The 21,568-nt window shown below is 35.9% G+C and overlaps 1 protein-coding gene across 2 annotated transcripts in view; it reads left to right on the plus strand.

Annotated features, from left to right (window-relative positions):
• LOC136039366 (alpha-mannosidase 2C1-like) overlaps positions 1–21,568 on the plus strand; it is a 158,329-nt gene that overhangs the window by 120,526 nt on the left and 16,235 nt on the right. For both annotated transcript variants that reach the window (XM_065723034.1, XM_065723035.1), the window contains exons 17-21: positions 2,867–3,047; positions 4,818–5,067; positions 8,258–8,481; positions 10,910–11,098; positions 20,837–20,961. In XM_065723034.1, the coding sequence (XP_065579106.1) occupies positions 2,867–3,047; positions 4,818–5,067; positions 8,258–8,481; positions 10,910–11,098; positions 20,837–20,961 (969 nt within the window). The remainder of the gene's footprint in view (positions 1–2,866; positions 3,048–4,817; positions 5,068–8,257; positions 8,482–10,909; positions 11,099–20,836; positions 20,962–21,568) is intronic.

Raw genomic sequence — 21,568 nt, forward strand, 5'->3', positions numbered from 1 at the left:
TTTACGTTCCTCCACAGGGAGATCCCTGTCATTAGTAACCATAAAAGACATTTTAGTACCTGTATGCGGAAAAAAAGTTGTCTTCTGATGGTGATTCAAAATCTGTACAGTTATTAAGTCTATAGTTATTTATCAACAGTTATTAGCGTAAGAAAATTTACAGTATGTCAGAAAAAGACTGCTTCAAGCAACTAAGAGGTACGGAAAACAATTAAGGATTTAATTTGCACAAAATAAAAGAAAAGGTGGTTTATGATTTATCTGGATTTAGCGATTAAATCAGCAAGGTCAGTGGGAATATATAAGTTAGGTTCATTCAATATTATTAAATAGTATTATTATTTCGAACTTCTTTTTCAAACTTTCGAATCATGAATTATATATTAGATTAATTTATTCAGTATTCTGTAAGGTAAAGGTAAAGAATACGGCATTAGACTTTACAGTCCCTACCGGCGGTGCTGATCTCCGTTTCTTGACCCTTCAGCCAGGAAGTGCAAGGGGGGTTAGAGCGAATCATCCTGTGCTTTCGCACACCCTTCCTGTTCACCTTCCCCCAGATTTCATCTGCAGGTACCCATTTAGAGCTGGGTCAACTCTGGCTGAGCTTACAGAGTCACGCCATTGACCCCCGTCCCAAACTAAATAATTGAGTACACTAGGATTCGAACCCTCGCCCTCTCAGACAAAGGATCCTGAATCCAGTGCACGAATCCACTCGGCCAGGTCTAAACGAATGAATATAAAAAGCTGAAAGGATAAGGCATGTCTGAAAAAAGTAATAATTCGTCGAAATCATTTGTTTCAATATATTAATAAGAAATTTTGGACAATCGCTTTGATAACAAAATTTAATAAAAAAACAAGTTTTTTTTTAGCTGAAAGTAAGGAGCGACACAAAACTTAAAACGAACAGAAATTACTTCGTATATGAAAGGGGCTGCTTCCTCATCAACGCCCGCTCTTTACGCTAAAGTTTGACGCTTTCTCTCAACTCTGCTTTTTAAAACAGTAAAAAACTTTAGCGTAAAGAGCGGGGCGTTGATGATGAGGCAGCCCCTTTCATATACGAAGTAATTTCTGTTCGTTTTAAGTTTTAATGTCGCTCCTTACTTTCAGCTAAAAAAACTTGTTTTTTTTTATTTGATTTCTGAACGTTTTTGAATCAATGCATGTTTTGATTTTGGCTCTCCGCTGAGGTATAATTAACACGAAATTTGCAAGTTTTTTTTTTTTTTGGCTAAATGGCTTTCTCATAGTTTTGATCGAATGACCTAACTTTTGTATTCTCATTTTTTTATTACATATATGAGGGGTTCACCCCCTCGTCAGTACCTCGCTCTTTACACTAGAGATTAAATTTTGTCCCAATTCATTAAGAATGACCCCTGAATCACAAAAGCCGTAGAATAAATAGTTGAAATCACTAAAAATACTTTAACGTAAAGAGCGAGGTATTAGGAGGAGGTGAGCCCCTCATATGCGTAATAATTTCTGTTCGTTTTAAGTCTTAATGCTGCTCCTTACTTCCAGTTGAAAAAACTTTTCATATTTATTTTTTCATTTTTTTTAATAATGCTAGAAAATCCTGCGCTCCCTTCATGGAATTTTTCTTCCCCCATGACAAATTCCTCGATAGAAAGTTTCCCCAACATATCCCCCTCTTGTCAACCCCTCCCCCAACCAAAAAATTCCCCTGAAAACGTCTGTACACTTCCAAATAAGCACTACTATATGTAAGCACTGGTCAAAGTTTGTAACTTGTAGCCCCTCCCACGGGGACTTTGGGGGAGTAAGTCGTCCTCAAAGACATAGTTATAAGGTTAAACTTTTCATATTAATTTTTTCATTTTTTTAAATAATACTAGAAAATCCTGCGCTCCCTTCATGGAAATTTTCTTCCCCCATGATAAATTCCTTAATGGGAATTTCCCCAACATATCCCCCTCTTGTCAACCCCTCCCCCAACCAAAAAAATCCCCCTGAAAACGTCTGTACACTTCCAAATAACCATTACTATATGTAAGCACTGGTCAAATTTTGTAACTTGTATCACCTCCCACGGGGACATTGGGAGAGTAAGTCGTCCCCAAGGACATAGTTATAAGGTTTTTCGACTACGCTGAATAAAATGGCTATCTTAGAATTTCGATCCGTTGTCTTTGGGGAAATAATTAGCGTGGGAGGGGGCCTAGGTGCCCTCCAATTTTTTTGGTCACTTGAAAAGGGCACTAGAACTTTTCATTTCCGTTAGAATGAGCCCTCTCGCAATATTCTAGGACCACTTGGTCGATACGATCACCCCTGGGAAAAAAACCAAAAGACAAACAAACAAATAAACACGCATCCGTGATCTGCCTTCTGGCAAAAAATACAAAATTCCACATTTTTGTAGATTTCTATAATTTTTAGGGGGTGTTTCCCCCTATTTTCTAAAATAAGGCAAATTTTCTCAGGCTCGTAACTTTCGATGCGTAAGACTAAACTTGATGAAACTTATATATTTAAAATCAGCATTAAAATGCGATTCTTTTGATGTAGCTATTGGTATCAAAATTCCATTTTTTAGAGTTTTGGTTACTATTGAGCCGGGTCGCTCCTTACTACAGTTCGTTAGCACGAACTGTTTGATCAAACCGATGCTATGCAATGCGGTGAGTTGGTAAGATAGTCTTTTCTCTCTAAACCCGCCTAAGATTTTTTGCATTTGGAATTGTGTTATTTTTCACTTTTAATGTTCATTTTTTTTTTATTATTTCTGATTTTAACGGAGACTCAGAATTTCAATTTTCGTAATTTAAATAGACACACACAGTGCAGTAGTTTTGTTTTGCTGTTTAATTAAGATTTGGGTACTTTTTACTAGGTTTATGTGCTATTTATTTGAAGAGAACTTAATAAGTCGTAGACATATGATGAAAATACTTGGTGAACTATCTGAAAGGTTTCACGTGAGTCAGTTAGCTATTGAGCTTGCCTGCAAAATCTTCATGCTTCTTGGTAACGTGCTTGACGACCAAAATCAAGCTTCAAAAACTCGTATCAAGGTAAATATTTTTCAGCGCTTGTGTTTAGGTTAACAAATAGAAAGATTAAGTTGGGTTTCAATACCATTACCAGCTTAAATGCATTACATTTATTAATGAGTGAATGGCTCAAATTGCAAACGGTAAGATCGGCGAAACAGATATAAGAGACAACTAACAAAAAAGATACGCTGGTGGTTGCTTTGAAAAATTAGTTGGGGAGGATTTTTCGTTTTTTTTCTGCTAAATATCCGAGTCATCAATCAGAGACAAAGCAAGCAAAAGATAAATACCTTATCATAACATTAGTTTTTTCAAGCCAGCTGCTACTCCATACGCCAAGAAAGAAATTTCCAGAAACGTATTGCTCCTTATAAATGCATTGCTGACTAGCCTAAAAGAAATTGGGTGTTTGAGCGATCCCTTAAGTGTTAGAGTAGTTTTTTTTATTGCAGCTGCATCACGTAAATTTGGTAAATTAGATAGAAACCCGTCCAATTTCTGACTGAAGAGAGCCACGGTAAGTTCTAAAGGTTTTCCGCCTAGTATAGTTGAAGATTCACAGTTTGTTGAAAGCTGATTCTATATCTTTTCTCTCTGACGCACCTCACCCCCCTCCCAAAAAACATCATCAGATCTAATATTTTTTTATGTTTTGCTTGCAATTCTTTGCAATAGGGCAATATGGTTTCATCTTACCAATGGTTCCAGCAAATTAGGTTGCTGACTCTCCCCAAGGGACGGGGATAAAAAAAAAAAATCGATAATGTCTTTTGGGCCAGTCAGACCTGAATCTTATTTTTTATTTAATATGACAATCTTTTGATTTTCTTTTCTAATGCTTTTTATTTCTTTGCCTTCTACATAGCCTTTTTTCATGTTTGATAGGGTAGTTGTAGCTATTTCAAGTTAAAATGTCAATTGTTTGATGATATATGGATATCAGAACTTTCATTGTCATTTCATAAAAAAAAGGCCCAGCTTGGTCCCTACATTGCTATTCTGTGTTGTTATACTTAGCCTTTATTTTCCTTTTTTCGTTACTATGCTTTGATCTGCAATTTTCTGATTTGTGTCTTTGCTGCCATTGTAGCCTTTTAGTGATCATTCTTAATACAGCTTATTTGAAACAGCTGGTGAAACTGTAAAATCTTCTTTTCATTACAGAGTTTCTAGAGAGAGCTTCAAAAGCTCCATCAATCTAAAAATAGCGTGAAATTGCACTTGCCAAAAACATAAGGTGATGCAGACCTCGTATAGACATGAGCTTTTAGTAAGTTAAAGTTTATCAAAAAAAGACCAAGGACTGTCGTTTCTCGTAAACTACTCGAGGCCCTTGTACTATTGAATGTCGCAGGAGCACCAGCCATTTCATAAAATCGCATTCAAAGCTGTTTTAGAAAATTTAAAGAAATATTCAAAAACGATTGTTATTTGTTTTATAGGTTAATTTGCTTGTGTACATCTTTTGCTAGTGAAATGCCTCTTAATCATTTTTTGACTGCAAATTGAAGCAGGGATGGGAAAGAGATAAAATAAAAAGCTACATCCTATACTTTATGCTCCTAATGTTAAAATTCTAACTGCAACAGGTGTGACATGTTTAGCTAACGAGTAATAAATCTGATACTTTTCTAGTTGGTAAGACTAGTGACACATCATTAAGTGACTAATGGTATCACAAATCTTGCTATTAAACAAAAGAAGAAATATAGCCAATCAATTTGGGTATCGATTTTTATGGGTTATATTTGCATTAACTTGTTTCTTATGATTAAGTTGTGCTTACAGACTCGTTTTCCATCATCTATCAGCAAAGTTTTGGAAAGCTTGGAAACCGTCATTTCAACCCAAGCTGTTGAAAAGCGAATAGAGTTCATGGTTTTGGATATATTAGAAATGAAAGCTAACAGCTGGGTACCACGGCGAGGAAGAAAAGGCACTCACTTAGCTGTTAAACTTTCTCCAAAAGACCAAACTATAGAAGCCCCTACTGTTGAAACAAGAGATACTCCGACAGGAGTAAAAGTTTACCAGGAAGGTATGTAAGGGTCTGTTTAAATTAATTGCTCTTTTATTGTAAGGAAAATTTCTCATTAGCTCTCAGTGAAGATACATAAATAAATATTACCAGAATCCCACCTAAAAAGATTAAAAAAAGAATTAGTGAAATTCATAGGGAAACATTTTTAAGTATAATACAAACCAATAAAGTTTGAACGAACAACGAGAGTGTAAAAGCAAGAGGATGATTCATTAGAAGTATAAATATAGAAATAACAACAATAGATCCTAGGATGTCAAAAGGTATAGGCTATTCAAAACCTGAAATAGAATGATATTTTTTGGCAAATAAATAATAAATAGCCTCCAAGCACATTCAGGCAGAAGAGGCCAACTTCAGGGCTTGTTCTGCCTATCCTCAAGCCTCTATTGATTGACGTTCAAAGTACTGGGACTCAAGAATAGGAGTTCCAGAAAGTTTCCCAAGGTCCTAATGATGCACATCTGTAACTCAGAATTTGGCAGTATATCAGTAATACCAAGCAAATGCCAGAAACTTAAAATTACAAATCAGTGATTATGAGTTTTGTGTAAATTTTTATCCGCTGTTTCTGACTTATAGACAGAGAAAATTGAAAACTGACAGGGCTGTGAATTCTTTTAGCAAATTTGTCTGCAATTTCAACACAAGTAGCTTCACTATCCAGTATTTTACCCCAACCTATCAAAACATTGCCTGTATGAATAGATAGAGAGGATATAAAGTGAATTGAGATGAGATGACGTGATAAGAAAGGCAAGAAATGGAATGAGAAATTTTGTGGGGACGGTGACTAGAATAAAAATGTTGGTTTAAGCTGTAAAATGGTAGAAAATCTCACCTTGCTATTGCAAAATATCTTTTTGCTTCTTAAAAAGGACACTAGAACTTTTTATTTTCAATCGAATAAGGTCCCTTCGGATATTCTAGGAACATTGTGTTTGATACGATCTTTCTTGGTGAAAAAAAGAAAAAAAATAACGTGCATCTGCGAACATTCTTCTCGGAAAAAATACAGTATTTCTTGTTTTTGTACGGGGGGAATTTAAATCTAAATTTGATGATGCATTTTTAATTAAAATGACTCCCCTTTTGGGACGTTTTCCCACTTTTGAAATTTAGGCAAATTTCTTCAGGCTCAGAGCTTTTGGTGAATTAACTTTAGACATAAATTTATATATTTAGAATATGAACAGAAAGCCAATCCTTATTATTTATAATATGAAAAAAACTTCGTTTTCTTAAAGAGTTAAAGAGGCTGCGTCCCAAAGTCGAACCTTAAAACGTACAGGAATTAGAAGAGGCAGTTGGGGGGCTGCCGCCCCCCAAACCCCCAGCTTTTAAAGACTCTTTTGGACAGGTTTTTTTTGTGGGGGGACTTCATTGTTACTAATTACTAGTTTCGGCGCAATGGTTCTCCTGTCCTCTTGTGTTTAACATTTTTCGAAGTTATTCCATTATTCATTCATTTCAATTATTTTTTAATTAAAAGAGGGCCTTTCCGAAGCCAAGAGCGGGGGGTTAGCAAAAAAACAAAAAACCTGTACAAAAGAGTCTTTAAAAGCTGGGGGTTTGGGGGGCGGCAGCCCCCCAACTGCCTCTTCTAATTCCTGTACGTTTTAAGGTTCGACTTTGGGACGCAGCCTCTTTAACTCTTTAAGAAAACGAAGTTTTTTTCATATTATTTCTGTACGTTTTTCTACAATCCATGGTGGATGTAATTTAATAATTCCTGTACTCCTCGTACAGGAGTACTCCTCGTACAGGAATTAGGAGAGGAACCCCCCCCCCCTCCCCCCCCCGCTTTTAAATCATTGTATAAAATAGAAAAAAAATAGATAGAATGACCGAAATGTTTCTTTTGCTCATAAGAAGCTAATATTCTGTTATCTCTCAAATGATAAGCTGTCCAGGTGTTATCAAAATTTTTTTGATGTTGTGAAAAAAAACCGCCCGTAAGGAACTTGAACCCTTGACCCGAAGATTAAAAGTCTCACGCTCTACCAACTGAGCTAATAACTTGCATGTGTGTAAATATAACTTCTCAATAGCTTTTAAAAATTTCAAATTAACATGGGCTCTTATGGAGAGAAATCCGTTAATTAAATAGCTAATGGGTGGTTTCTGGAAAACAGGGAAGAAGTTATCGGATCAAGCTGAAATTTCGCGGATAAGCTCCTGGGCCGTAGGGGACCTTAACTTGTGAATTTCAGCCCGATCGGACAACGTTAAAAGGGGTGGGGGGGGGGGGGGGTTGGAGGGTCGAAACTTTCGGGGGGTTAAGATTTTCCTACGAAACTTTCATGGGCACTTACTCGGAGAATTCCGCATCGAATGAGTCTTCGTACACCCAGATCCGATGTCGGATGTGACCTGTAGGCGTCTAGGAAAAAAAAGTAAATGAATTTTAAGTGGCTATGCGTGGTTTCTGGAAAACAGGGAAGGAGTTATCGGATCAAGCTGAAATTTCGCGGATAAGCTCCTGGGCCCTAGGGGACCTTAACTTGTGAATTTCAGCCCGATCGGACAACGTTAAAGGGGGGCTTGGGTTGACAGGTCGAAACTTTCGGCCAGATTTTCCCCATGAAGAAAAAGTTGGAGGGGGATGAAATTTTGCAGGTTTCTTAGTTGGAGCTCGGGCTACGAAATGTATCCCTCCCCATCCGTCTGCGACCACTGGAACTGAAGATCGCTTAACATTGTCGTGTGTCGCCTCTTTATAGAGGCACGAGTGTGCCTCCTTGATATATTTTATACGCTGGGATTTAACCAAACGATGTCTTCTGGATGCCGTGCGAGACATTCATGTGTGGTCCCACAGCAAGTACAAGTGCGATATTTTTTTTTAGAGTTTCAGCTAGTGCTAGTACTAGTTACTCCTTGTTTACACTTTGCTATCATAAAATGTTTGGCGATCTATTTCTAAATCGTTGATGCACCCTCGCGACTGAAACATTTATCTAAAGATATATGTCTTAAAACTCGGCAAATGATCGGTGTTTTTGACCCTCTTTGGCCATTTTTTGAATGGAGGTAATTTATTTATGTTGTATGTTGTATGCTGCTATGTTATTAATGTTGTTATGTTTTTTGTCTTGTTTTTTCTTTTTTTGTGTGTTTACTCCACAGTTTAATGTACTTTGTGGGTTATAAATAAATAAATTATTAGTGCACTCTGTAATTTCAGGTGAAGATTTTGTGCTTCAAAATAAGTATATATCGGCTAGAATTGACAAATTTGGGCGAGTGATTAACCTTCAAGTTAGGAATTCTTCATCTGACTTCAACTTCACGAAGAGTTGCTTACCCATGAACCAGTTTGTGATATTTGATGATGTCCCTCTCTATTGGGATGCTTGGGACTGTATGGATTATCACTTGGAAACGAGGAAACCAGTTAATGTAACTGGGGTAATAATTTCTCGTATTTTGTTTTGCTATAAAATGTTATTAATTCGAGGGCACAAGTCTCAAGTAGACCAGTTATACTTTTATCACAAGAATTTCTGAATATATTGAATGCCATAGTTTTTTATGTAAAAAGATAAAAAAAAAGAAACGTTGGAACTTTAGGTAACTATAAAGCTGTATAAAATCGTCTAAAAAGCTATTAAAGGTGTTATATTGCAGTTAATTAGCTCCTGAGCCCCTAATGTTTCTAGTTATTTCTTGACTTAGCTCATTTTAAAATAGTGCTAAAGTATTATTTTTATGCACATATTATTCTGAAACAGTTAAAATCCTTTTGGAAAATGTAAATCAAACTCCAGGAGCTTACTTTGTAAGATATGGTTATTTTGGAAAGCATATTAGATCGTTTTTAATATGGAGGATGCTTTTCGGGATCCTATCCATTTCTTTAGTTTAAAGTTAACCTATAAACAAGACAGTATTTGCATGTTTTTCGAGTAAACTATGAAGAATTTTATACATATAGTAAACTAGATAGAAATTGCGGAGATAAAACGAAGGTGGAAAGATAAAGAAAAACAAAAATAAAACCAGCTCACTTAATCAATGAATCATCATTTTTTCGGCTAAAAGCCATACACAGCAAACCAAAGGAAACAAAAAGAAAAGAAAACAAAATTCTCAAAATTAGTGAAGTCCTTTCAAATACATAAACAACGAAACGTTGTATAGCTAACAAATAGTATCAACTCATTGAAACTAGGCAATATTTTCATTTGAGATATAATAATACCAGTATATTCACTTGTTTATGTTGATATATTACTTGTTTATGTTATGTATTCACTTGTTTACATATATTCGCTTGAACAAATGATGATTTATTGATTAGATGAGTTGGTTTTATTTATTTGTTTTTCTTTCTCTTTCCACCTTCATTTTATCTCAGCAATTTCTATCTAGTCTACTATATGTATAAAATTCTTCATATTAAGTCGATTTTAATACTGCTCTAAGAGCGGTAGCTAACTTGTATAAAAAATTTGCAAGCCAAACAAGAAAATTTTCCTCACAAGCATAATGCACACTATATTTAAATAGGTACTTTCATTCAAGACCAATCCAGTTGCAAAGAAATATTATAAATAAGTTTTAAACAAGGTCTTTTTTAACATAAATATTAGTACAAGAAAATGTATATTAAGATAGAAATTGACAATTTGTAAAAACTACCCAGCATGGAGTGAAAATCGTCAATGTTGGCTTGAAGGCCTAAATCCTATATATTGAATACTTTTAACATATTCTATCGCCCTACCTGATTACTAACAAAATTGAGAAGAGGTTTGCATGCTTACTCGAATTCTTAAAAAGAAGAAGAAAAAAAGTGCTAATCTTATCATTCTTTAAGAACAGGCTCGTACAAACGTTCTATGTCCTCAAACAATCGAAATGTGTAAAGGGACCAAGAACAGCAGGATTACTAGAGGAAATGGCTAAAATACTTACTACTATTATAACGGCAAAGGCTTGATTAAAATGCTCACAGTTTTAACTAAAATATTCGTCTTTAATTTTAATCAGATACCATGTTTGATTTTGGGAGTTGGCGGGTACGGGGTATCGAAGGGATTTCAGGCTGCTGTGAGATTTGTGCCAGCCCTTAGAAAGGTACCAGAATTTGAATTCACGATTTATTGACCCCTTCTGTAACTTTTCACGATACTAAGTTCTTTTTGATGGCCCCTGTGTAAAAAGCATGGTGATACATGAGATAAATCGTAAATGAGATAAATACATGAGAGCAGATAAATCGCTCTTTACAAAGCCAACACTCGTGATAACTGATTTAAAACTTTATCTGCTTCGTTTGTAGCTGTTGACTATTTTCTTTGGTACGAAAATAACTGGTAATACGGCTCATCTATGTATTTTTGTTGTTGACCTATCTTATGTTTGCTACTACAGATTCGCTGCAATGTTGAGCCACTTCCGGCTAGCAAACGGAAAATGACCTATGTATCACACCCTGTACACATTTTTGCCTTATCCACTTTACCAGCAATTTCTTGTATGTAAAGTTACTATTATAGTTACATCAGAGCATCATGTAATGTATCTCCTTTTTTTATTACCTTGAAGAATATCTAATGGAGCTACTTTAGACATACGGTCTTTGGCCGCCCCTAAGACATTTTCCAGCCACCTAAGCGCAAACTTGCTATAATGATGGGAAACCTTTCCTTAACGAAAGATCTAAAACTCGCTATATATAGGACTATTTTATATTTGAAAACATGGGACTACTAAGGAAATTTTCAACGATTTTATAAGAACTGCCTGAAATTTGAGAATGAAAATTTGAATTTAAGCTTTTTAATGTATTGTTTTAAAAAATACAATAGTGACATTTTATTTTTGATTATAGGCTGATATAAAAGAAGTTGTTATAAGTAAATCCAGTCGGAGATCGGCTTGCCTTACATGGTCCGTAATTTGGAATAAGGACACCATTCAACAATGCAAAATTGAGCAAGATATTATACTTACAGATAACAATGACTACATAGAGTTTTCGTCAAGAGTGGACTGGAGGGAAAATAGGAAGTTCTTGAAGGTAAGTCTTGTTGTGTCTCTTCTATGTTGTATTAAATAAAAAAGACAAGTGTTTTTTAACTGAAAGTAAAGAGCGACATTAAAACTTATAATGAGCAGAAATTATTCTGTATATGAAAGGGGCTTTCCCCTCCATAACGCCCCGCTCTTTACGCTAAGGTTTTTATTGTTTTAAAAAGTAGAACTGTGACAAAGAGTCAAGCTTTAGCGTAAAGAGTGGGATGTTGAGGAGGGGACAGCTTCTTTCATATACGGAATAATGTCTGTTCTTTTTAAGCTTTAATGTCGCTTCTTACTTTCACTTAAAAAAAACCTTTTTGAATTTAGTTTCTAAACGTTTTTGAATTAATGGAGGTTTTCATTTTGGCTTTTCGTGCATAAATAATTAAAACGAAATTTGCATATTAATTTTTGCTTTTTTGGCTATATGACTTTCTCAAAGGTTTGACCGGACGATTTTCAAAAAAAGAGTGGGGGAGGGGGCCTAGTTGCCCTTCAATTTCTTTGTTGCTTAAAAAGGCCACTAGAACTTTTAGTTTTATTTACGAACGTTTTATTATTAATAAATATACCTAACTTACGAATTAACTTATGTTACGAACTTCTATATTCGTATGTTTTTATTACGTATATGACGGGGCTCCCCCCTCGTCAGTACCTTGCTCTTAACACTAAAGTTCGAATTTGGTTCCAATTCTGTAAGAATGACCCACTGAATCACAAAGGCTGTTTAATTAGAATAAATAGTTCTTTTGAAATTACTAAAAATACTTTAGCATAAAGAGTGAGGTATGGAGGGGGGGAACCCCCTCATATACGTAATAATTTCTGTTCGTTTTGAAAAAACTTTTTTTTTATTTAATTTTTCATTTTTTTTAATGCTGGAAAATCCAGCGCCCCCTTCATGGAAATTCTCTTCTTCCATAATAATGTTCTCCATGGAAAGATCCTCCCATGGACTTTCTCAAAGACATAGTTATTAGATTTGTTGACTATGCTGAACAAAATGGCTATTTCAAAATTTTGATGCGGTGACTTTGGGAAAAAATGAGCTTGGGAGGGGGCCTAGTTGCCCTCCAATTTTTTGTTCACTTGATAAGGGCACTAGATCTTTTAATTTCCGTTAGAATGAACCCCCTTGCGAAATTCTAGGACCACTGGGTCGATACAATCACCCCTGGGAAAAAAAAACAAACAAAAAAACAAATAAACACGCATCCGTGATCTTTCTTCTGGCCAAAAATTAAAAATTCTACTGTTTTGCAGATAGGAGCTTGAAACCTGTACAGCAGGGTTTTCTGAGACGCTGAATCTGATGGTGTGATTTTCCTTAAGGTTCTATGACTTTTAGGGAGTGTTTCCTCCTTTTTTCGAAAATAAGGCACGTTTTCTCAGGCTCGTAGCTTTTGGGTAAGACTAAACTTGATGAAACTTATATATTTAAAATCAGCATTAAAATATAATTCTTTTGATGTTTCGGTTACTATTGAGTCGGGTCGCTCCTTACTACCAGTTCGTTACCACGAACTATTTGATCTAGCCTTTTATTTCTCAATCTTCTTTTTTTATTTCTTGTTTTTTATTTCGCATATTGCAAATGAGACTTTTGCGGTATAAGTTTTAGCTCCATCTGTAAGGTCTAAAATTGAATGGAGGGTCATCATACCCTCTTCTTTTTTTCAAGTTCAACTGTTTTTTTTTTTTTTTTTTTTTTTTTAGAAAACGAAATAGAATAACATAAAAGACACTATTCTGTCACACAATCGACGTCGAGACTCATAAATATACAGATTCATCACTATCAGACTGAACGGATCTCACTTCACTCCCCAAGACAACCACACGCCTCCTCCACAATTGCTCATTATTAAATCAACTATCGGGTTCCTTCCTCCCTCCCTCCATTCTCAGAAACACAATCACCTCATCTAATGAACTATAAAACAATAAAAATAATTTTAAATACTAAATTTATTTTATTCCAATTTAAATTTTAATTATTTGACCTTTCACTAAATGTTTCTATAAATTATTTTTGAACGATTCAAGTGAGCTCTTACATCTCAGCTCTTGCGGGAGCAGGTTCCACTATATACCCTAAGTCACATTTGGAAAAAAATCCGAGCTCACTGTTGGTGTTCGTCTGACCCGAATCGGGTGTCTTAATCATGTAGTTCAGATGGCAACCTAAAGAGGTTGCGGAAAGGAGATGAAAGTGACCAGGGAAAGAACCTAAAACCATAAACTGAGTATGACAGACAGTAGAGTGAATCAAGGGAGAGACATTCATCTAGATTTCCAATTATTTTCAGTGCACGCCTGTGGATTAAATCAAGTCTCTTCTGGTGTGATATGAATGTTGACTGCCAAATGGTCGCACAATATTGGAGATGAGGCTTCAGAAGTCTGTTGTAAAGGAGACGGAGGGTTTTTTGTGGAAATGTGCGCTTCGGTTTCCTGATAATACCAAATTAGTGGAAGAGTTTCAGTTCCCCAGCCTGAATGTGGTGTAAAAAGGAGAGATTTTCGTCCAGAAGCACGGCTAGATACCTGGTAAAACCCGTTTCTGGTCGCCTAATTGTTCCTCGAGAAGTCGCAATTCCAGTTATTTCTGGTTGAAGAGTTCCGATCCTCGAAAAGAAGAGAAGATTTGATTTCTCAACATTAGTTACAAGTCGATTCCATCCACCCATATGTCAGTTTCCTTTGAAGTGCTGACATGCCAGTGTCCCAGGAGGCCATTGTAGTGTCATCTGCAAATGCCACTAGTTCATCAGAGTCTCTGTCATCATTGGAATTGTCTTCACCACAGCATAGTTTGCAGCACCTTAAAGTCCTGAAACTTGGGTTTAGAACACGACTTAAGTCATATGCTTGAACTAGAAATAACAGTAGACCTAGGATCGATCCCTCCGGCACTCCGAAGTTAACCACGATATCATTCAATGGATCTGTTCCTTAATGAAAACACCGGTTGGTAAGGTAAGACTGGAACCTTTACAGAGCCTCTCCTCTAACTCTGGTTTAATTTAATTCACTTAGTAAAATTCGATTATCCATACTGTTAAACGCTATTTTAATGTCAAGCAAGATAACAGCTAGCACAAGTCCCACGCCAAGTGCTTTGTTCACAAATGAGCTCAATGACGTCAGCGCATCTTCTGTTGAATGCCCTGGTTTGAACCCGAATTGCTGTTAGTGTTGGAGTCCCTTCACTTCGAGAAAATAGTAATTGGTTCTTAAAAGGCTTTTCAAAGGCTTTGGAAAACATTGAGAAAATTGAGGGCGGTCGAATGTCGGACGGGTTGCCTTGAGGGCTCTCTTATGGAGAGGGGCTATTTGTACCTTCTTCAGGAGGGATGGAAGTACCCCCTTCTGCAAAGAGAGGCTTATCAAGTGTGTTAACGGTTTCAACACCAACGGAAAAACTACTTTCTACACTTTCGTGTGAATGTGGTCGAAACCAGATGCAGATGTACCTTTCAAAGTTTTATAATTATTGAGACCTCCATGGAAGTTATAGGAATGACTGCCATTGACTTGACGCATGCTGGACCCAGAAAATTCTTATAGGATTTGCCTGGGTTTGCTGCTCTCTTTTTCTCTCCAATGCTGCTGAGAAGGCACAAAATGGTTTTTCAACTTCAGGTTGTTTAGTCAGGGGTTTCCCATCAAAAGTAATTTTGGTTGGTTGTTCAGGTTTCTGGTAGTTGTGTCGCAGTGTCATATCAATTGTCTTCCATACGTCTTTCCTTCCTTACCACATTCAACTAGTTGTTTATTCAATTAGTCGCTTTTGGGTTTTTTTTAAACTGACTGTAGGTACATTCATTCATAGAGTTCCAGGATAGCTATACTTGGTACGTTACTGTGTTGGGTCCATAGATTTTGCTTGTTGTTGATACATCTGACTAAACTTTCAGTAACCACGGGCTTATTGGCGATTTGTTTCTTCCACGCGTAGCTGGTTTTTCTTTAAAACAGTGTGCCTTGTATAGAGCTGTAAATATATTATGAAATTCTTCGAAACCTTCGTTCTCATCTTCTTTTCCCATAACACTCCCATTTTCGTTTTCTCAAGTTCATTATTAGTAACCTTTGAATTTCTTCACACAGGTTTATAATTGGCACATTATCTCTAATTTTCAAAAACGACTTTGCTGCCCTTTGCGTCTGGAAAACGGTGCATAAGGGGAAATGATCTGATATATCACTGACGATGACTGAAGCTGAGAGTGGAGATAAAGTCGAGAAATTAAAAATTCACTATGTTGAGTAACTCTTGTTGTGATAGTAATTGACGGATAGATGGTAGATCCGGACATGAGCGTTAGTAGGTCTTTGGCATTATTAGTAAAAGGATTACCCTGGTTAATATTGAAGTCACACATTATAATCACGTCGTGATTCTGTTTTTCTAGCAGCTGGAGTGTTGCCGATAATATATCCGTAAAATAAGAAACAGAACCTATTGGAGATCGGTAAATTCCTCCAATAATTACCTTGCTTTGTGAAGGGAGAGACTCTTCGATAAAAAGGGACTCAAAAAGCACCCTCTATGTTTGTAGTCAGTTTGCTATTTACGTAAACTGGATATTCGCTCTCTATTTAGAATATCACCAATCCTCCTGGTGAATATTACCAATCCTCCTCATCTTGTATCTTTTCTGTGCATAAAATTCGAAGTGTGCCCTGGAATATCTAATAGGCTATTGGTCTGACTGGTCAGGAACGTTTTGCAGAGTTCAAAAACATCAGGCTGAATTTGCCGGCACATGGTCATTATATATGTCAGTGACTAACATAATCCTTGACAGTTAAGCTGAATTACAGTGAGCTGAGATTCGGAGCATCTCTGGGCCATATTAATTGTTTGAGTGTATTTACTTCGAGGATACTTACTGTTACTAAACAAAGAATAACCTGTTTCATTTCTTATTAAACCATCTGAATTATTTTCCAGGTTCAAAAAAGATTTTCTAACTGTTCTATATTCCAACCTATTTTGAGCTGTCGGCAAAGTATTGTGGCCTGGGGACAAAGAGAAGGAATTCAGAACTTACTTAAACCTTGCAGAGAAGTGCTGTGGCGTCTATAGGAATTTGCAAAATTCTCAGTTTCAAGACATTCCCTTTATTTGTCTTTTTAAAAACAGGCGTCTCATTTTTCACTACTTGTTTCATTTCCTCTTCGCATTCAACACAATTGCTAGCAGACATGTCCCTATTTTCATTGTTCAGTTTGGTAAAAAGGAGTCGTTGTGTGAATTTGATCCCCAAATTAAAAGTTCGTCAAAAATAAATTTTTCAGCTGGTATTCCTAACTAAAAAACTACTTGTTGGTTAGAAATTTCTGAGTGGTTATAAGTTTGAATTCAAGGTTATTTGAACATAAGCCTTCATATGCAGTGGTACTCAAATGGTACTCACCTCACGAAGTCAAATTTGAGGAAAGACTTTTTGCAAAAAATGTGTGGCAGAGAGTGCTCTAAAATTGTCGAAGTTCAGCCCAGAAAAGATAATTGGCGAGTTGTTACAGCTAGCAAGGCTGATGCAGAAACTCTTGTCGGGGTCTTTCAGAACGGTGATAAATCTCTTTCTTCAACAGTCAGGAGCCCCTCTCACCTCGGTATTGCTCGATTTGTTCCCAGCAATATAAATGGCGATGAACTTTGCGCACTGATTCCTAAATGTGTCAGTTCAAAACAGATTGGCAACACCCGCTCGTTTCGATTAAAATTTGAAACCAAAGTTGATCTTATGAATGCCATAAAAAATCCCCCAGTCATAGATTATGAGAGGGTCAAAGTGGCTGAATATCTCTCCCTCCTGGTAAGATGTTTCAAGTGTCAAGCTTACGGGCATATATCCAGTAGCTGCAAAAATGAAGCTATTTGCGCAGTCTGCGGTGACCATGATCATTCAAGCTCCAAAACATCTCCTTGTCAAAGGTCCAAGAAGTGTGCATTGTGCAAATCATATGATCATCCCTGTTACAGCTTCAAATGTCCAGTCGCCCAAGGACTTTTAAGTAAAGTTAAGTCAGCATAATGGCTCGAGCCTTAAGTCTCTTATCATGGAATATCAATGGCAAAGTGGTTGACAAAGGCCTAGTCCTCTCTGAACTTTTAAGTACAAATGAAATAATTTTTCTGCAAGAACATTTTTTGTCTGATGAAAGGAAAAATCTACTCAGCATTTCATAGAATTCTTATCTCTTATTTCACCCAGCGAAAATGAATAAGAGCCGTGGCCGACCTTCAGGCGGATTAGCTATCATTTCACAATTTCCCGTCAATCTCCTTGAGTCGAATGACCATTTCATTGCTGCCGAATTTTTGGACCTAATCTGTATAAACGTTTACCTGCCAACTAATTACTGCTCTTCGTAATCAGAGAATAAATTCATAAATGCTTGCAAAAAGCTGTCCCGTGCAAGCGTATTAGGAAAGGCTCTCAAGTTCAGGGTTGGTCAAAAAACCCTTCCCTTAATTCCGCGTGCGAGTCTTCTAAAATTTGGCTGAATATTTGGAAGGATTGCGGCAGGCCTAAGTCTGGGACTATAAATGATTTGCGGCTACGTTCTAAACGTTTTTTTGCTAAAGTGTTAAGAAAACAGAAGGTTGATCTTATTGAGAAAAACGCTCATAAAATTGCGGAGAACCCTTCGAAGGTCTGGAAAAAATTTAAACGCCCTTGTGAACACATTAGTGCAAATAATATTCCTGAGCCTGAGTGGATATATTATTATAAACATGAGTTTTCTTCTCCCGATCCTGCTCTTGAGTCAAAATTTGAAAAAGAATTAAGTGATTGTCTGAAAAAACACGAACCTTCGACATTTATAATTAAGCCAAGTGATGTATCGTTTTATTGTAAAAAACTAAAGAAAAGAAATTCCGCGGGAGTTGATGGAATTACTGCCAGACATTTTGATTATGCAAGTGCTCTTCTTTTTAATCATTTATCTCTTCTTTTTCAAGTGTCTATTGAAAACGGAGTTGTTCCTTATCAATTTACAATTGGGCAAATAACCCCTATCCCGAAAAAAGGCAAAAAGGATTTTACTGCGTGTGATTCGTTCCGACCTAGAACAGTTTCTTGCACTTTTTTTAAATTGTTCGAGTCAGTTATTTTGGATGAAATTGTTTCTAAATGTTATGTCCCACCCCACCAGTTTGGTTACCAAAAAGGTATTAGCCGGGAGCATGCCCTTTTTGCTTTAATGAATGTTCTTGCTGATGCAGAAAGAAGTAGATCCCATATTATCCATTGTGCTTTAGATGTTGCTCGTGCTTTCGACTCTTGCATTTTTTCCCAAGTTTTATTTGAAGCGTATAAAAGAGGGGTAAATTTTTGTATAGTAAAGTGCCTTCTGTATATGTACCATCACCTTAAGGCGAAGTTAAAGGGGGGATCTTCCCTTTTTGATATTTTGAAAGGAGTCCGTCAAGGTGGTCTTACCTCACCTTCTTTATTTAATAGTTCTTGTTTTAAATGCCCAAAATTCTGTTAATTTTATTGTATTCACCGTGGATTTAACTTGTCTTTAATAAGTTTTGCAGATGATGTTTTGATTCTAAGCCGTACTTTTAGTGGTTGTGAAAACGCGTTTAATCAGCTTTACAATGAATATAAAAATATTGGGCTTTCTTTCAATGTTGAAAAAGCTGCTGTTGTAGTTTTCAATTTTAAAGAGAGAAATGGCCCTATTTGTTTTTTATCTTTAGCTAATGTTCAAGTCCCCCTTTCTCAAAAATTAGTTTACCTTGGAATGCCTATTGGAAAAAATATGAAAGAAACTGTGAAATTATCCCTTGAAAATTTGAAGAAAAAACTGACAATTGCTTATGCTTCAATTGTATCTAATATTAAACACATTGATAAATTAAATCTTGCGAAAATTTATAATAGCCTAGTTGTACCTCATCTCTATGTCGATAATGTCTCACCCATGGTCAGCATTACTTATTTAATTGCTTGTTTGTGTTGATTTGTATTTATTTGTAGCTTTTTTTTTATTTTTATTTTCTCTTATTACTCCATCTTAAGGGCGTTCCACCCTCTTTTTTGTAGATGGGTTATAAATAAATTGATTGATTGATTGACTGATATATATATATATATATATATATATATATATATATATATATATATATATATATATATATATATATATATATATATATATATATATTAGGCTGAATATTCGGTCAAGTTTCTTTGTGTCAATATTCCTCTCGGGGCTAACCTTTTTTAGCATTAATTTTTGTATATTTTATTATTTATTATACTGTACCAAATCTAGGGCCGGATTTCAAGCCGGGCAAAACGCCGGGGTGGCGTTTTGCCGCCTCGTTTTTGCGAGATTTTGGGGAAATCCGAAAAATTCGAGGGTAGTATATGAGCCAAAAATGATGAAAGGGTGAGGTCATACCAAACTATCAGCTGCCATTCTTGGGAGACATCTGACATTTTTCTGACAATTAAGTGGCCACAGAATTTCTCTATTGTTTTAAAATCACTTTTCTGTGAATAGTCAGCGCGGCGGCGGTGTGCACCTGGTACTTTGACAATAAATCACATCAGTCCAGTTTTTGTTGAAAAAAAATATCCATCAGTGATAACTTATTGCATCCTTGGTATTGTGCGCCCCTAGGCATGGGCCTATTGGTAAATCTGGACCTGACCAAATCCAGTTTTGTTGCGATGATGATCGTCTCTTTGTCATAAGCAAAAAAAATTCACTTCCACTTGAATAATGGTATGTTTTCGGGGGAAAATAATACGCTCAGTCTCTGGTTCCAATCGTGAGTATGAGTTGATGTAGTTGAACCTCTCATCAGTAGGGATGAAAAAAGGTTTCAGTGGAAACTGACTCAAGTTTTGGGATAATGACTTTATATTGCAAGAATATAGACGTAAGATTTCTTATCAGAGTTGGTTATATGCAACTGGATGACAGAGTTTTTACAAAAAATATCTATTTTTAGGGGTACTTCGATCCTAATATTATGTATACTTTGGACTCAGTTATGCTTGCCAAATGTGGGTATGATGGGCATAATATATTTATAAATAATTTTCCATTTGTTGCCCAATCATATTTTATATTAGATTTGTTTAATATATAAGAAAATTAAATCGGTATTTACGACTGTATTTGCCAGGTTAATATGATTTGAGAAAAGTTCAATAAGGAGTGTGTCAATGGGGCTTTGATGCGATATCTGAAAGGACATACCCTGAGGACCATCATTTCAGATTTTACTTAAGTTGGTATAGGTTTTGAATCAATACAATATATGTTGGTTCGAAAAGATTTTAAAAAAATATTAGAAATATCAGGCTAAAATACGAAAATCTATCATTTAAAATTACAAATGATGAAACACATTTTGCTTACTAAAAATGTGTACTTTCTCTTGATATGGCAATTGTTGCAATTCTGACTTTCCCTTGATTAAGGCTTCAATTTTTTTTTGAATATCCAAACATTGTACAAGTTTAGTCTTATTCCTCTATTCCAAAGGGATTTTCTCTTGTCCTTATCGCATTGACCGAAAGTTGAATTTGGTATAGAAAGTGGCTTAATTTTATATATCGATTGTTTTCACAATTCTGTTTTTAGAGAGCTATGGTCACTAATAAATAAGATATAGTTATTGTTGACGATGGTCGCTCTTTATTATCATGAAGCTTTCTATTAATGTCTTTCTTTATTATGTATGATATTTTAGGTGGAATTCCCAACATGCTTGAATACAGAGGAAGCTATCTACGAAATTCAGTTTGGGCAACTAAGAAGACCCACATTAGTCAATACCTCTTGGGACTGGGCCCGCTTTGAAGTTTGTGGTCACAAGTAAGGATAGGACAGGATGTCCAAAATAATCCTAAGACCTAGAAAAAGCAGAATTTATCTTTCAGTCTGAAATGATTTCTTTGTTAATCAACCGTTACTCTAGCTACGTTTTGCCTATAATTCAATGGCTTTAATTCACGATTTTTTTCGGGGGGGGGGGCAGATTATTATTTTCAAAATCTAGGGAGAGGAGCAAATTTGTTGTTGTTCTTTTGAATGTTTTAATGAAAAACCAAAAAAGGAGATTTTCCAATAAGACTATCCCCTGCTCAAAAACAGCATTTTTCAAAGTCTTTTGGGGAAACTCTACGAAGATAAAATACCCCCCCCCTCCACTACCCTTTATAATGGACACAAGTGCAATTAGTCAGCTTCAAATATGATTTTTTTCTCAACAATTCGCTGAGCTTCTGAGAATTATAATGCTATTTAATGTCATTACTATGTTTTTGTTCGCAATGTTTTGACTTTTGTGTTGTTTAGTGTGTTGTTTGACACGGTATCAAAGCCGTTTTATTCTTCCTGTTTTTTTTTTTTTTTTTGTAGCAAAGCACCTGTTGTAATCGTGATAAGATCATCCTGTGTAAAGAGCACAGAAGTAGAAAAT

Source organism: Artemia franciscana, chromosome 19 (assembly GCF_032884065.1).
Source record: "Artemia franciscana chromosome 19, ASM3288406v1, whole genome shotgun sequence".
NCBI lineage: Eukaryota > Metazoa > Arthropoda > Branchiopoda > Anostraca > Artemiidae > Artemia > Artemia franciscana.